The sequence below is a fragment of the Podarcis raffonei genome, chromosome 14, assembly GCF_027172205.1.
Source record: "Podarcis raffonei isolate rPodRaf1 chromosome 14, rPodRaf1.pri, whole genome shotgun sequence".
Taxonomy (NCBI): Eukaryota; Metazoa; Chordata; class Lepidosauria; order Squamata; family Lacertidae; genus Podarcis; species Podarcis raffonei.
The window spans coordinates 13,570,251-13,588,047 of record NC_070615.1 but is presented as its reverse complement, the minus strand read 5'-3'; the positions used below and the strand labels follow the sequence as shown (position 1 = coordinate 13,588,047).

Here is a 17,797-nt window from a genome sequence, read left to right as displayed (position 1 = left end):
GCCAGGCACTCCTGTCTTCCACTGCCTCCCGCAGATTGGTCAATAGGGGAATAGGGGTCAATTGGGGAATGGGAGTGTCCTAACGCCTCTCAGCATGGGTGGCACTGTGGTCTAAACCACAGAGCCTAGGGCTTGCCCATCAGAAGGTTGGCGGTTCGAATCCTGGCGACGGGGTGAGCTCCCGTTGCTCGGTCCCTGCTCCTGCCAACCTAGCAGTTCGAAAGCACGTCAAAGTGCAAATAGATAAATAGGTACCACTCCGGCGTGAAGGTAAACAGTGTTTCCGTGCTCTGCTCTGGTTTACCAGAAGCGGCTTAGTCATGCTGGCCACATGACCTGGAAAAACTGTCTGTGCACAAATGTTGGCTCCCTCTGCCATAGCTGTCAACTTTCAGATTTGAAAATAAGGAATCAGCAGCCTCGAAAATAAGGGATCAGCAGCCTCACCTGTCCCAGGGACAGTCCACGGGATATCTAACAATCCAGGATAGCAGTGGGAAACGACGCTGGAATAAGGGAATTTCCCGCAAAAAAAGGGAAGGTTGACAGCTATGCCCTCTGCCAGTAAAGCAAGATGAGCGCCGCAAACCCAGAGATGTCCGCGACTGGACCTAATGGTCAGGGGTCCCTTTCCCTTTTTAACGCCTAATGAACTACATTTCCCAGCATTCTTTGTGGGGGAAGCCTTGGCTGTGTTAAAGTGGCATGATGATACTGCTTTAAATGTATAGTGCAGATGAGGCGTTATATAAGCCAGGAATCGCCAACTATCTACCCTTCAGGTTCCTTCAGCCCGTCAGTGGAGGAGGTGAAGAGTGTGGGTTAGAACCTGCTGCCATGGCTTCCCTGCGGTCAGGCGGGCACAAGCTCTTGGCACCAGGGTGTCCTTCGCTTCGTGGGTCAGCCTTTCGGGATCACAGGAAAGGTTAATCTGCCGTCTAGACGACTTTGCCAAGCCCTTGGGTGCCCGTCCTTGCCCGCGCCGCCCTGAAGGAGCGCAAGGCGGCAGTGCCAAGCCGGAGGTCGGGGGGGGGGGGAGAGAGCGGCGCTTGCGCCAACATCCTCCCCTTTCTCCCTCTCCCCCCCCCCCACTCGCGCCGCTTTGGTTTGCGCTGCGTTCTGCTAAAAGGCGCGCAAAAGAAACCGAAGCAAAAAAAAGTTGTGAGGCGAGAGGAACGCGAGGAGACGCGTCGTGCGCGCGAAGAGGGAACTCGCGTCTCTCTCTCTCTCCCTGTGTGTTTTTTCCAACCGGGTTTTGTTTTGGCTAAATTTCCCCCCACTTCCCTCTCGCGAGAAAGGAAAGAGGGAGGGGGGCTGTAAAGACGCCGCGCAGACGATACTTGAAGAGGTGGGGGGGGGGGGAGAGAGAAGGGAATAGAGGAGAGGAAAAAAGAGGGGAGGGGAAAAGGAGGAGGAGAAGGAGGCGAAGGAGGAGAAGGCAGACGGAGGAGAGCAAGCAAGGAAGAAGGAGACGGCAGGCAGCACAAGCAGTGCTGGATGCAGCGGCCACGGCTGGCAGAGCAGCCCTCCTCGCACCACCTCGGCCGGCAGCAGCAGCAGCCTCAGCAGGAGGCTCTCCCGTGGGCGCAGGTCCTTCAAACCTCTTTGAAATAAAACGGGGGTGGGAAGCGGGGAGCTTCGAGGCTTCCCCCGAGGTGTCCCACAAGTGACAGGCGCCTCCTGGAAGACGCTGGCTGCCTGAGGAGAACTTTTGGCGCGGGGAGGCTCCGAGGGCAGCTGCTCTGGTGCCCCGGCGAGGCGAGCTCAACTGAGGAGAAGGGCGCCCGGCTCGGCGCTCCCCCGGGGAGCATGGCCAGAGAGGGACAGCCAGGAAAGGGTGGCGGTTGTGGGAGCGAGCCTGTTGCCGGTGGCGCCGGGGCGATGCTGCCGCTTCTTTCCCCCATCTAATAACGGTTCCTTCTCCTCTCTCCCTCTTTCCTAAGCTAGCCAGTGGAGAGTCTCTGCTGAAGCCGAGCTGCCCCGGGAGCGGAGGAGGCAGGCAGGCAGCGGGCGAGCCCCCTTGCAGCGGCGCGGGCGCGATCCGAGTGCAAGGAGGGCGGGTGGGAAGCTTGGAGGACGAGGAGAGGAGCGGTCGCCGTCGTCGCCACCACCACCGGCAAGATGCGGCCGGCCGGGCTGCTGCTCTTGAGGTTCACGCTGGGATTTATTGTGCTGCTGGTCGCCTGCTCTTCCCCTCCGGGCGGAGGGGCTGCCGAAGGCAGTTTGGAAACGGACGTGGTCGCCGCCGCCGCCGCCGCGAAGGAAACCAACAGCCGAGCCAGCCGGTCCAAGAGGAGAGGGCAGGCGGGAGGCGCCGCGGGGCACGATGCGCTCAAAGGGTAATTGCCTGGAATGACGCGCGGGACGGGTGCCCGGCCGGTACGCGGGGAGGGAGGGGAAGGGGACGGGGGAAGGAGTTGCCTGATATCCAGGTCAGACTGTTTGCCAACCTAGCCCGGTACCGTCTGCTCTGGCTGGCAGCTACTCTCCAGAGGTCTTTCCCCACCATCAGCTCACCGATCTTCTTAAAACTGGGTTTGAACCTGGGGCTTTCTTCTGCATGCGGCTCCTCTGCTAGGATGCCAGAGTTCCAAGACTGCTCCGGGTTCACTCCTTGCCTTGCATTAGAACACATGCTTTGCATCCAGAAGGGTTCGATTCCAGGCAGCTTTACCACAAAGGATGTTAGCCATGGTGGGAAAGACCTTTGGCAGAGTTCCTCTGCGCTAGATGGTCAGATTCCCATGGAATGCAAAAGTGAGCTTGGCAGCATTCCTCCTCCTCCTCCTCCTCCTCCTCCTCTTCTTCTTCATCTTCTTCTTCTTCTATTTTTTTCTGACATGAGCTGACATAGGCTAGAGCAGGGGTGACTGCTGTACTACAGCTCCCATCATTCTTGACCATTGGCCATGCAAACTAGAACTGGTGGAAGTTGGACTTCCTTCTTAGAATGAACCCAATGGATGTGACAGGTTTCTGTTGGTTTGCCTGAGCTGAACCCTGGAAATACAACCTAGCAAAAAATGATTAAAGTTCCCTGGGCAGGTACAGGTTCTTGCTTTCTCTGTCCCACTGTTGTGTTGTAGAGTTGTCCCTACGTTCCAGTAATTAAGGAACTGTAGCTCAGGGACGTGCTTTGCAGGCAGAAGGGAACCATGTTCAACCCCTGGAACGTCCACTTCAAAAGGATCAGGTAGCTGGCAACATGAGAGGTGACCATTGCCAAAAAATATTGGGCTACATAGTCTGACTTGGTATAATGGAGTTTCCTGTGTTGATTAGGGAATGGGCTTTATTCACAAGGACTGTGAAGGTTGGGGGATTGCTGGAGAAAGCAGATCCTGGTGCACCTTTTGGGTGGATAGTGTGGGGAGAGGTTGACTGGTATCTGGCCCACCTGGTGTGTTGTTAAGTCATGCCACCTTCCCTTGCTTTTGAAATCCGTAGAGAACTCTTGGTTTAAAGCAGGAGTTTAGCTCCCCACAACATTAACTCATTTCCCCACTCTAGCCTATGGACATACACAGCCTAATTCAGATACCTGCTTTGCCAGCAAATATATTTGAGGGCGGAGCAGGGTATGTATGTGTGAATGCTTAATGCACTGGTGCAGTGATATTATAAATTGCTCTGTTGGCTTAATTGGGGACATGATAGCTCAGATAGATGGTTTTGCCTAAGTAACTCCCTCCACACCTACCAACAAGCTACTCTGTGACCAAACTACTGGCTTATGACCACTTTGCTCCTCCCTGGCCCTTTTATCTCAGCACAGCATGGCACCTTAGCCAAGTTTAACTTTGCATGTTGCCTCAACCTGGAATCGTGGTTAATCTCTCTCCTAAACCACAAGCCAAGAACTACAAGGACTACAGCTTTGGCTTAGCTGCCAAACTGCAGTGAGCTAAAAGAGCTGGGGAAGAGCAAAGTGGCTGTAGTCGCCACCCTGGAAGCCAATGCTTTCGTTCTAAACCACGGTTTAGCTTGGCATTACGTGCGAACGCTGCTTCTAGATGGGACAGGAGCAGGGCAGCTTGACACAAAGTGCAGATGTATTGGTTGTGTGGGATACGTTGTATCCTTTGAGTAGTTCTAAGCTTGTCAGTTCCGCAGTCATTTTAATATGCACCTCAGCTGCATATGAGTGACCTCGTGCAAACCTTCCTCCATCCAGGTGGATTGTGCCCTTGCATTGGGAATTAATCTTCCTCCAAATTGGGGTAGCTACTGATCCTAGGGTGGGTGTTCAGTTGCAGATGCTGCTCATCTGACCTGCTGCATACTGGGAGGTAGCAGGCAAGGGAGTGGGCAGTTCGGTGCTGTGGAAACCTACTGGCAAGAGTGCCAGGAGTGGCTCCACAGTATTTTTGCACCTGCCAACCTCACTCTCTTCCTTCCCCCTCTACCTCCTGGTAAGCTGTAGTGGTGCAACCAACCCAGAGGTCAGGTGAGTGTCAGTGCCCCACCATGGTGGGTGTTCTTTTATCCCTTCTTTCTCCTTCAGAATGTGCCTGGGCTCACTTGCTAGAGTCAGCTACAGTTAACTGTTCTGCCAGCAGCTTTGGCATCTCATTCTGTTAATTTGCCCTCTTGTTTATCTTGCTTAAACTGTACAGTTGCAATCCTATGCAAACTCGCCTGGACTGGGATAAGGCCCCATTAAACTCAGAGTGACTTATGTATGAATGGATGCATGCTGTAAGTGGCTTGCATGTGGAACATCTAGATTGGTGGCAGTTGGTGGGTGCATCCTCATTGTTCTGTGTTTGGAGGCAAGAGAGGAAGGGGTTGACTTGCTTTATTTGCAATGCCAGAACAGGGAAGTAAGATCTTGCAGAGCATCAGTGGGTGCTAATTGTTTGTTTGTTTGTTTTGCAAATTTGACAAGCTAACTCAAAGCAGAGATGGCTTTTTGAAGAGGGGAGGAATGTCTGTATGTGTGTGTGTGTGAGAGAATGTTCAATGTGTGTTTCATGTAAAATTTCTAAATAATACAGTCTTGACTAGCCTTGTGACCTCATAAGACTTTCCAGTTTGATCAGAATTGTGAATTTTGGATTTTTCTGTTGCTGGGGAGGCTGCGATGTGGTGCGAGCATATACAAAGTTAGAGTGCATGGAAATCGATTAGCGTTGCCTTCTGAAGGTTGCTTGCTATCTTCTGGATAACACCTTTGCTGATCTCCTATAAAAATGTTTTAGGGATCAGTTTAGCACAGGACTGGGGAACTGTAGAAATCATAGAACTGTAGAGTTGCAAGGGACCCCACGGATCATCTAGTCCAGTGATGGCCAAACTTGGCCTTCCAGCTGTTTTGGGACTACAACTCCCATCATCCGTAGCTAACAGGACCAGTGGTCAGGGATGATGGGAATTGTAGTCCCAAAAACAGTTGGAGGGCCAAGTTTGGCCATGGCTGATCTAGTCCAACCCCCTGCAATGCAGGAATATGCAGCTGTCCCATAGAGGGATCAAACATGCAACCTTGGCGTTATCAGCATCATGCTCTAACCAACTGAGTTATGCAGGCTCCTGTGACCCTGGATTGCAATTCTCATCATCCCTGTGCATTGACTGTGAAGGGCGGAGCTGGTGGAAGTCCAACATCTGAAGGGCCACAGGTTCCCCCACTCCTGTTTCATTTTACTCCTTTTCATAGTACAGTCATACCTCGAGTTACAGACGCTTTAAGGTTGCATTTTTTCGGGTTACGGACCCGCCGAAACCTGAAAGTACCGGAACGGGTTACTTCTGGGTTTCAGCAGTTGCGCATGTGCAGAAGCTCTAAATCACACTTTGCGCATGTGCAGAAGCACAGAATCGCAACCCGCGCATGTGCAGACGCGCCACTGCGGGTTGCGAATGCTGCGTGTTGAGAATGTGCATCCCGCATGGATCTCATTAGCAACCCAAGCATCCACTGTATATAAGCCTATGATGACTGCAGGAATTGCATTCTTCCAGTGTTTTGTGCTCATCTTTTGGTTTTGCCTTACCAAACTGTTTTGCAGTGTTACACGGCTGCACAGGCTAATATTTGGTATGTCCATGATGTGATGTTTCACATGAGTCCCTGGGCTGCCTTCCCAGTGCCATTCCTTTTGACTCCAAAGTTGTCAAAACTCTGGCAAGAGGAAGCCACCTTAAGTGAATGTGAAAAATGCTTTAAGCCTCCTTTAAGCAAGAGGAAACAAAGCCAGGAAGGTTATATTCTTTAGTTGTTTACTTTGCAAAGAGGCAGTTGCTAAATATCCTATGGTCCTTGGTTGAAGTAAGCTTTGCAGGGATGCCTGAATTAATTTAAATCTGCCTTTCGCACACTAATTTTAATGGAGCTTGACAGGATTATAGGTAATAGGTTTGATATTATAGGTAATAGGTTAGTTACAACGTAATTTTAGGTTTCCCTGTCTCTTCTTTTTGCTCCTTTTCTTTTCCTTTGTGTATGTCCTCTATTATTTTGTGGGTTTCTTTTAGATCAATTTAAGAATACTTGCATTGATCAAGCAAGGAAATAGAACAAGTATGACGTAGTTGTTGGAGTGTTGAACCTAGGATGCTGGGCTCCATATTGTGGGATGTGGAACACAGAGCAGTCAAATACAACATTCCTAGAGTGGACATAAAAAGGGGGTGTCTGGACCGGCCAGTCAGAACTTCCTGTTTCCTCCTGGGCTGGGACAGACTTCCTCTGCATGTGACCAGAGGTGGGCGTGACCTCACCTGGGCAGGTAACAAAACAGCACAGGGGAGGCAGCCATATCTCTTTCTGACTCCATTCCTTGAAGAAGCAACATCTTCTTAGCCTGAGATGCTCTCTTGGCTTCCAGCAGCAAGTCTTATTGGCACATGGTCCTGGTGAAGGCTTAACATAGGAATGGCAAAGCACTTTACCCCCCAAAAAACCCAGAGTCCTTTTTGTTGGGGATAATTCAGATGGAAATTACTAGGTTTCAGAAAAGGTTATTTATGGCATGCCACTACTGCGGCCTGTGTTTTGTTAGCCCAAAAATGAAAAATGAGCGAGGTCCCAACTAAAGAAGAATGGCAACTTAAACTGATGGAATATGCACAGCTTGTGGATCTAATATATAGAATAAGAGAACAAGAAGAACATACGTTTAAAGAAGACTGGAAAATGTTTATTGAATATATGGGGGGAAATAGTGTACGCTTGAAAATGTTGGCAGCATTAAGATAAATTCAGCAGTGTAAATAAGTTTTGATGGATGTAATAATGGAATACTGAATGGCTTGGTTTATATAAAATATGCAGGGATTTTTGTTATGCAAAAGGAACCATGGAAGGAGAAGGGAAGTCATTGATATTTTAAGGTTGGTTAAATGAATGTTCTAAATTGTAAAACAGAAAATTACACACACACACACACACACACACACACACACACACACGATAGGGATGGTGAACCCTGTGGCCCAACAGATGTTGCCTGACTACAACTCGCCTCATCCCTGACCATTTGACAGACTACCCAGGGCTGATGTGGGCTGCAGTGTTGCAGATTCCATATCCTTGGTCTAGTTGCCTTAGAAAGGACCATAGAGTTGGAAGCGACCCTTGGTATCATCTAGTCCTACTCCCTGCAGTGCAGGAATATGCAACTGTCTCTTATGGGGATCAAACCTGCAACCTTGGTGTTATCAGCACCACGCTCTAGCCAGCTGAGCTATCCAAGCCATGCCATTGCTGGTTGCTTGTCTCTGGAGATCCTGGGATTGAGTGGCCTGATGGAATCAGTGTCAGGAGGCACTCTGTGCCTCTTTATTTCATGGTCTAGGTGGACACTAGAGATAATGTTGAGGACAAGCAACAGGCTTGACTCCCAGGTCTATTGTAACCTCCTGTCCCCTTTTAAGGCTTGTCTGTTGTTAGTCCTCCCAGAGAAGATGAGCCTGTGTTTGGGCACATTCATTGGCAGGTTAGAATTGAGAACATAAAATGAACCAATGGCCCATCTACTCCTCTTCTCATAGTGGCCTGTGGGAAGCCTCCTAGCACAACTGCCCACCTGCAGTTTATAGCAACAGGTATTCAGGGGCATAATGTCTCTGACAGTGAGGCAGAACGTAGCCATTGTTAACTGACTGTGTTTTCTGGATTAGACATTGAGCTGTATTCAGTGCTAATCCTACTCTGAGTAAACCTGTTCAAATTAATGAAGCTAAAATAGCCATTACTACTTTTTAACTGGGCTTGGAATACTAACTTTGAAATACATTTCAACTTAGTAACCTCCTTGGCGGGAGCTACTTAACAGTATTAGATGATATCATTAAAATTTCCACAATCTTAACAGAAGCCCTAAATACTTACTAGAGATTATCTTATCTGACTGAACAAAGCTGGAGGTAATTTGTAATGATTTTAGTTGAAACTGACTGCCCAGTTATATTTAATAATATTTTGGGATTGCTTTATTCTACTTCAGCTGTCTTTTAAAGTAGAAGCAACTGTTTAATCAACGTTAAAAAAAAAGTTAATGGAAAAGCAAAATGAATAAAATCAACCAGTAAAGGTACACATTGTAAGGTAAAACTACAGATTAAAATCCACATCAACCTTTGTATGTCTTGAGTAAAAGGTAAAGGTACCCCTGACCATTAGCTCCAGTCGTGCACAACTCTGGGGTTGCGGGGCTCATCTCACTCTATAGGCCGAGGGAGCCGGTGTTTGTCCACAGACAGCTTCCAGGTCATGTGGCTAGCATGACTAAGCCGCTTCTGGCGAACCAGAGCAGTGAACGGAAATGCCATTTACCTTCCCACTGGAGTGGTACCTATATATCTACTTGCACTTTGATGTGCTTTCGAACTGCTAGGTGGGCAGGAGCAGGGACCGAGCAAAGGGAACTCACCCTGTTGCGGGGATTTGAACTGCCGACCTTCTGATCAGCAAGCCCAAGGCTCTGTGGTTTAGACCACAGCATCACCCGTGTCCCTATGGCTTGAGTAGGGTTGCTCAAATGGAAAAGTTTTTATTGGATGCTGGAAAGAATGCAGAGAATACACCTGGCTATTGACCATTGGGCAGGTGTGTGTGTGTGTGCAGAGATCCAGAATGTAGAAGCTGGCTACACTAAATATTGGGTCCTTATGAGTGTAGAGAGAACATTATGTGGTGCTTTTAGAAATGGCAGTTCTGCCAACCAAAATGGTTGAGTGGTCAAATATGGGGTGCGGTGATCCTTTAGGTAAACTGGTCCCAAGCTGTTAAGGGCTTTATATACTAATTCTAACACTTTGAATTTGACCTGCTAACAAATTGGCACCCCGTGTAAACAAGGATTTGGTGTGCCTGACTCCTGTCAACAACTGCGCTGCTGCTGAATTCTGCTCAAACGCCACTTTCTCGACCAAGTACAAGGGAAATCTCACATAGAGCTCGTTGCCATAATCCAATATTGAAACCGGCGAGAAATATCACGAATGAACAATATTAGCAGTTACAGATACAGTGAGGATGTGTTGCATAAATCAAAGTTAAAACAAGATGAGAAAGCACAGGGTACAATTTGGCCAAACCCATCATATCTAAGGCCCTACACTTTTCAAAGGGCGGTGGGGAGGGCAGTTTTGAGAGTGCGCTTAATCCCCCCTCCCCACTGAAATCTGTGGGTCTTTAAAAAATGTTTTGACTTTGTATCCTCCTCAGATTTTGCAAGAAAATGCATACAACTCCCCCCCCCCCCGCCCCAGTCCATTCTTCTCCAAAGTACAAATATATTCCGAGACCTAAGAATTACAGTATAAATCATTAGCAGATGCGGGTAGACTTTTGTTTTCATGTAACTGTAGTTTGGATAGAAAGAGCAGCGGGTGGATTGGGGGGGGGAGAGTAGACTCCATCTGTTTTTAGAAAGTTTTCTGACTTGACTCTCAAGCATATGAACAGAAAGAGCTTCTTGAAACATTTCAGAAGAATAAAAGAGTTTAAATCTCATGATTGTTGTTTGTGCTTTTTTTAAAAAAACTTTGTCAAATCTGGTCAGGTTTTTTAAATCACCTTGCTTTGTGTAGTGCAGAATTACTGAACTGGTGTTCATTTGAATGTTGAGATTTCATGACCCAGCATTTAAAGCCCTGCTTTGAAGCAGGGTCTTCTAGATGGTATGGGCTGAAAAACCACCCTGATACAGGGTTTAGCTTTGTATGCAGGGGTGCCAGCTTGGCCCTGCAGCCGTGGGTGCCCAGGGCCATGGGTGCCATGCAGCATGCATGGCCCTTGCACAAAAATTTGTGGGTGCTCGCCCAGCCCCTTCATGGGGAATTCTGTGGGTGTCCAGGGCCCCAGGGGGTTGGCACCTATGTGTGAAAGGAAGATGGGGAGGAGATATGTGAGTACAGAGGTACCTCTGGTTACGTACTTAATTTGTTCCGGAGGTCCGTTCTTAACCTGAAACTGTTCTTAACCTGAAGCACCATTTTAGCTAATGGGGCCTCCTGCTGCCGCCGCACCGCCACTGCACAATTTCTGTTCTCATCCTGAAGCAAAGTTCTTAACCCAAGGTACTATTTCTGGGTTAGCAGAGTCTGTAACCTGAAGCATATGTAACCTGAAGCGTATGTAACCCGAGGTACCACTGTATAACAACATCACCCTGGAACCGTTGTGGAGATCTCAGCTTGTTCTCATTATTGATTATCCTAATATAATTGTGGCAAGAATAGCAGGTTTGTTGCTTCCTGATGATGTGCAGTGCTGACTGGATTGCAGTATTTCATAGAAGTGTACTGTAGAATCTGTAGAGGTGATGTTGTTTGAACCTCTTGTCCACGTGAGGCAGGTTGTTGCTGGACTTATCTCCCAATCATTACCATGACTATTGGCCGTGCTGGCAGGGGCTGATGGGAGCCGTAGTCCCAACAAGATTTGAAGGGCCACAGGTTCTTCATCACCAATGTGCATAGTCATGGTTAGATAAGGAAGATTCTTGCAGCATATGGGCTAGATTCCAAATTTATTTTTTGTTTCAATATTTCCTTCCATGTATTGCCTACTGAAACAAGGCCTCATGTTTAGTTTAACTCCATGATTATCCAGAAGTTGCTACTGAATTATCTTGCAGGATATTTGGAATAAGTGGGCTGATATCATGAAATGTGATGCAGTAAAATGAGAACTCCTGACTCTGTTTTTATTTCTATTCCATTTTTACACCATGGAGCTCAAGGCATAGTAAGTACATCATTCCCCTTCTCCATTTTATCCTCACAACAACCATGTGAGGATCAGCCAGTGCGCTTCATGGCTGTGAATTTGAATGTGTATCTTTCTGGTTCATCACTCTAATCCTGGCTTGTGAATGAGCCCACAGATGTTACTTGCTTTGAGGATTTCTTACTAGCCTTCTAAAAGTCTTGTAGGTCATGTTATTTCATTCGGACTAAAAGAATTGCCTTCTATCAGCAGACTGGAGGAGGAGGAACAGACTAACCTGTCCCTCTTGTGCTAGCCTGTTACCGTATTTTTTGCTCTATAAGACTCACTTTTTCCCTCCTAAAAAGTAAGGGGAAATGTGTATGCGCCTTATGGGGCGAATGCAGGCTGCGCAGCTATCCCAGAAGCCAGAACAGGAAGAGGGATCTCTGCTTTTGCTGCGCAGCAATCCCTCTTGCTGTTCTGGCTTCTGAGATTCAGAATATTTTTTTTCTTGTTTTCCTCCTCCAAAAACTAGGTGCGTCTTATGTTCTGGTGCGTCTTATAGAGCGAAAAATACGGTAACTTTTCCAGTCTGGTTGTGGAGGAAGGGGCTTTTAAGTCTTCCTCAGCTGCCTCCAACTCTAGATAAAGCCTGGATTTTGATGGCATATTCAGCATTTCAGGAATTGTGTGTGTGTGAGTGAGTGAGTGAGTGAGTGAGTGAGTAATTACACAAATTTACTATCCCCATGTCTGCCAAAAAGACTTGGAGTGTGTTGTGAAATTTCTGAAGTCAGAGGCGAGTCTCATCCAGTGGTGACAGGCTCTTCTTCAATCCCCTTCATAGCTTCTTACCTTTCCTATGATTTGCAATTAAGGCTAATCAAAAATGCAAATTAAGAAAGTATCATTCATACTACGATTCTAAAATTCATAGTTATCCCACTTTTCTCTCCAGAAATGCAATTTGAAATGCAAGCTCCTCTCCCTTCTGTGGTTCAAATCCCACTTGATTTGTTAAGGGCTAGTCTCTCAAATATCTCAGTGGTAACTCTAATATCCCAGTTTATAATTAAGGCTTATGGGTTTTTTCATTTCCAACCAATATTTACCACTAAAAGCCTGCTTGAGAAAATCAGACTTACCATACTGGTAAATATTGGTTTAGGCGGGAAAAACCTCAAATGCTCTTTTCGTTCAGCTTCTGGCTGGCACACCTGGCTGGCTGTTTTCATTGCTGACAGTGCCATGCTATGTACCCAGGCAGAGTTAGATGGCAGGATGCCTTTGAAACTGGGAGCAACATGTGAAGTCAGATGAATGCCAGAAAGGTGCACTTTCTAATGCGACTTCTGCGTGTTGTCAGTGGGCAGCTTATTAGGAAGTAGCCTGCCTTTTATGACATGTGCTTCCAGCAGGCAGAAGGAAAACAAGAATTCAAGAGAACATCAGCTCAAAAAATCCAGCAGAAAAAAAGAAAAGAAATAAACGTCGACTCCTTGAAATTGCCTTATGGATAATCAAATAGTCACATATTTGCTAGGGGTGCATACTGTGTTTGGATAACTAGAATGTTTGGATAACTGGGTTTTTATATTATGTGCATTTTGTAGTAGACTGGGTCTTACTGAGGCAATTGTATATAGGATCAGAGATCCTGGGGGTCAAGGTCAAGTATTTATTTTTATTATATTGATTTATATCCAGATTGGGACTTAAAGTGGCTTACACAAATTAAAACAACACAGGTAAAATACAGAAGGCTAAAAACATATGAAAGGTCATAGTTTAACTACTTTTTAACTGTAAAATTATATTTAACTATAATGATATAAACAATAATGAAAATAAATAAAGATAGTAAAAACAGCACAGCACTACTTAAAAACAGCCAGTACCCAAATGCCTGTCGAAATATAACAGTCTTCAGTAGCCGGTGCAAGGACAGGAAAGAGTGAGCCAGTCTAGCTTTTTCAGGAAGGGAGTTCCAAAGTCTGGGAGCAGCCACCGAGAAGGCTCTCTCCATTGTTCCATTTCTGGAGGCTCAAACTTCCTTTCCTTGTTTTAGATAAATTCCTCGTGATACTTCAGGGGCAAGGTTCCATACTGTCTCGCATTCCGGTCCTGACCACACCCAGACATACCGTTACTTAGCTTTTGCAGGGTAATTGCATCATGTTCCTTCAAGCCCATGTCCTGGGACCATTGGGTTGCATCTCATGTAGTGCCAAGTTAAATTTTATTTATTTATTGAATGTATATCCTGCCTTTCCTTCCCAAAGGAGCCCAGGTGGCAAACGGTCTACAATTTAAAAATGAAAACAAAGCAAAAGCATTCTAAAACAGAGCCAAACATACAAATCAAAAACACCTAAAAGCAATTTCAACAAAAAACGTACCTTCATCCAACGCTCTTGAGGTAAAGTCAGGTAGTGGTACTGGTTGTGCTGGCAGAATGTTGCTGCACAAGGGAAAACAAGTACATTTACAGATGTTTCACAACACGCTTCCGCTAGTGCAGGTGGCATTTGATTCCTTTGTTGTTCAACCTTTAAACTCTGACATCCCTTAGCGCAAGGGCTCTTGCACTAGCAGACCAAGAAGGATGGCTATGTCTTATTTTCTCCAGTGAGGCTTAGTGCAATACAATACAGTTTTGATTTTTGCAATACTGCCTTTCTAGCCTGCCTCGATTTTACGATTGCTGCCATTGAGCAACATTCAAAACCACTATTTATGAATCAGGATCTTTTTGTTCTGTCCTTGGCAGCAGGCCCTTCAGCAACATGTTTCTTTTAACCCTCGTGTTCACTTAGTACAAATTGTGACTTGCTGCTTGTTTGTGTTGCATACATCTCACTTTGAGCATCTTTGTGGGTGCAGCTAGGAAGCAGAGTTCTGTCAAGCTAAATCTGGCCACTATTATGTCTATTTCGTGTAGCGGAGCTACAGAGTTTGGTCATCTGCTTCAACATCAAAGCCAATAAAAGCTCTATGCTTTATAGCTATCTGGGATCACTAGAAATATATATATATAGAGAGAGAGCGCGTATGCATAGCTAAATGGTAGGGGAGGTGATTCCTTCAGGAGCTTGGAACACAGCCCATTAAAATAAAAACGTGGCACAATCCTATGGATGTTTACCTGGAAGTAATCCAACTGCATTCAGTGGGACTTACTTCCTTGTAAGTGTTTGAGGGAATGTTATGTCTACCAATACATATATCCCACTGAGTGTGGCTTACTCTTACTAAACCTATTCTCAGTGTCAGCAGGTATTATTAATGGACATAAATGACAAATGAAAACAGAAAGGAGAGAGAGAAGAGCAACACAAGCATGTTTATCCTTCAACTGTCACAAATTTGTCAGAGATATTGTCTAACTGGTGGTTATATAATAGTCAATAGTTGCATTTATTGTGTGTGTATAAAAAAAATACCGTATTTTTCGCTCTATAAGACACACCAGACCATAAGACGCCCCTAGTTTTTGGAGGAGGAAAACAAGAAAAAAATATTCTGAATCTCAGAAGCCAGAACAGCAAGAGGAATCGCTGCACAGTGAAAGCAGCAATCCCTCTTGCTATTCTGGCTTCTGGGATAGCTGTGCAGCGTGCATTTGCTCCATAAGACGCACACACATTTCCCCTTACTTTTTAGGAGGGAAAAAGTGAGTCTTATAGAGCAAAAAATACGGTAAATCTATGGGTTGTACCCAAGCAGTACCAGTGGAGTTCATCTGGCACAGTGACACTTTAATTTCTTCTCCTCCTCCTCCTCCTGTGGCCCCCTAAATCATCTTTGGAGGGTCTCCACAACAATCAGGATCTGATTTTGAATGGGTGGGGAGCTGTAGTGGAATGACAAGTTCCTTTCTGCTAATGCATGTCCCTATATATCCACTTATTTCTTTCCAATCATCTGTAACGGATGTGAGTAACCTTTGGCCCTCCAGATGTTGTTGAACTACAGCTTTCACCATCCATGGCTATTGACTATTCTTCTTGGGGCTGATAGGACGTACTTTAACAACATCACGGGGGCCAAGGGCTCTCCCCCCACCATACCTGATCTATAATTAAAGCCCAATCTTCAAGGAAAGTCTCAACTGCATATAACTTACCTTAGTGAGTGTGATGTGCTTGCTTAAAATTTCTGTGCATTTAATCTGTAGAAACTGATTTGGAAGATGAGCATGGAGGGGCATAGTTCAGTGGTAGAACACATGTTTTGCATGTGGAAGATTCCTGGTATAAGGCTGCTTTCTGTGCACATCCAATATGCACATCCAACACTGCAGAGGATTATACCCCTCACTTTATTGTTTTTGTTATTATTTATTTAATGTACCGGTATTTGTTTCCCACCTTTCTCCCAAGCTGGGATTTTATGGTTTAAAAGCGTAATTCTAAAATACAAACTAATAAACACAAACTAGTTAAAACCAATAGTTAAAATACATCAGAACGTGTTTAGAACCACCAGTTAAAACCGTTTGCCCTGGTAGCGTTGTCAGTGATCAGCATTGTCTGCACCTTGATTTCCAAAGGCCTGTCTGAACAGGATGGTTTTAGTTTGACTGCAGAAGGGTAGAAAAGAGGGAGCCAATCTAACCTCTCTTGGGAGGGAATCCCACAATATGGGAGCAGCCACCAAAAAGGCTCTTCCTTGTGTCACCACCGACTGTGCTTCTGATGTTGATGCAACCAAGAGAAAGTGCTCGCTCAAGGATCTTATCATCTGGGGCAGGTTCATATAGGGATATGTTTTGCAAAGATCATAAGGATCCCTGGATTCATCTACGTTAGTAAAGAAAATTCATTTTATATGCGTGTGACACCAGATGGCGCTGTGGAGTCCTTCCTGTCGCCAACGTGATTTCCCTCTTATGAGGTTTTCTGGAAGCGCTTTTTTGATGTGTCTAGATCCAGCCTTTGTCTGTGAAAATGAGGTACCTTCTATTTAATCTCTTGATGAGGAAATTCTTCACTTATCGGAAGATGGCATGGTAAGCCTAGGATGGTCCAAGATTTAGTCATCAAAAGCTGCCCGGAAAAGCCCTGTCAGATCAGATGAAAAACACATCTAGTCCAGCATTTTCTTCTCACAGTGGCATAGTGTCAAACATGGAACTGATTGTTGTATTGGCGCATGGAGTAACAAAGGAACTCGCCCCTAGGAATTGTGCTGTTTGTTTCTCACTTAAAGTGAGAATGGCACCCCTCTGTCAGATTGTACGAAATCTTCCCGTTCCAGCAATGTTGGGAAGCTTCTGTAATATTTTGCAGAGGTCCCCCTGTGTTGAGTAAGATCAGTTACCGTATTTGGCCATTCTCAGTGTGATCGAAACTGAGGTCAGTAAAGTGTTTGGCGTTGCTGCATGTCATTTTGAATTCCTGACTTTTATCCAGGCCTCACAGCTGCAGAATCCCCAGTCCATCTGCAAAGCTGTTCTGCTTCTTATTTTCCCCCCTCTCTCCTCCTGCTGAATTAAGGCAGGATGCTGAAATAAATATATTCTTAGTCAAGGGCTTGAGTGTTACTTCTTGGGCCTGTTTGTTATTAATGGAGCAAAAAGGTAAATAAGGAGGGATTAAGGGCACAAGAGGAACAGAGAGGGGGTGAGTGAGGACAAGGGAGGAGGCAGGCAGCAATGGTTATGGGATGGCCATTTACTTCTGACTGTCAAATAGAAGGACCATTATATTATTGGCCCCGGCTCACCATTCACTTGCACTGTGTAACTGGAGAAAGCTGAATCAACACTGCTAACAGAAGCAATCTACTTTGAGATCCATTGAAATGAACAAGGCTGTTGGAATCCTGTTGTTCTGGCCTGCCCAACACCTGTGTGTATTTCAATAGGACAGGCTAGAAATTCTCTCAACAGCTTGTATTTTCTGCATTTCTTGTGTCATTGCTTATTTGAATTAATCTGTACGGAACGCAACTGATGGAAACTAGGCAAAGGGTTCCAAAAGTGACCTTACTAATGACTTGTAGAACAATATTAATGCACACCAGAAATGTCTCGTCATACTGTTACAGGCAGATCAGTGTCCACAATTTGAACTTTATATTTTATTTATTTTATCTGAAATGTTTTCCGGCTCACTTTCATAGCAGGAAAAAAGCCCTCCCCCTGGGCCTCTTGCACAAAAGCGTAAGATTAGGGAACACTGTTTCAAATGACATAACATCTTGCTATTACTGTATTTTTTGCTCTATAGGACGCACTTTCCCCCCTCCAAAAATTAAGGGGAAATGTGTGTGCCTCCTATGGAGCGAATGCAGGCTCCTTGGCATCAGCGATAGCAACGCGAAGCCTCCGAAGCACCAACCCCTCTCGCTCTTCAGGCTTCAGGGATAGCCGCCTGAAGCCCTTGGAGCGCAGCGGGAAGTCACGCTGCGCTCTCCAGGCTTCAGGTTCCTTTTGCTGAAGCTGGGAGAGCAAGACTCTCCTGGCTTCAGCAAAAGGAACCTGAAACCTTTGGAGCACAGCGTGAGGTCCCGCTGTGCTCCAAAGGCTTCAGGTGGCTATCCCTGCAAGACTCTCCTGGCTTCAGCAGAGAGGGAGAGCAGCGCAGCGCCCCTTCAGCCAAGCGGGAGGAGAAATGGAAGGGGCTCCGTTTC

At 46.1% G+C, this 17,797-nt stretch overlaps 1 protein-coding gene across 1 annotated transcript in view; it reads left to right on the top strand.

Moving 5' to 3' along the window:
- Positions 1-1,402: 1,402 nt before the first annotated feature.
- FBN1 (fibrillin 1) overlaps positions 1,403-17,797 on the top strand; it is a 216,013-nt gene continuing 199,618 nt past the window's right edge. The window contains 3 exon segments of the mRNA XM_053366046.1: positions 1,403-1,590; positions 1,944-2,005; positions 2,007-2,339. Coding sequence (XP_053222021.1) covers positions 1,498-1,590; positions 1,944-2,005; positions 2,007-2,339 — 488 coding nt within the window. The 5' untranslated portion in view covers positions 1,403-1,497.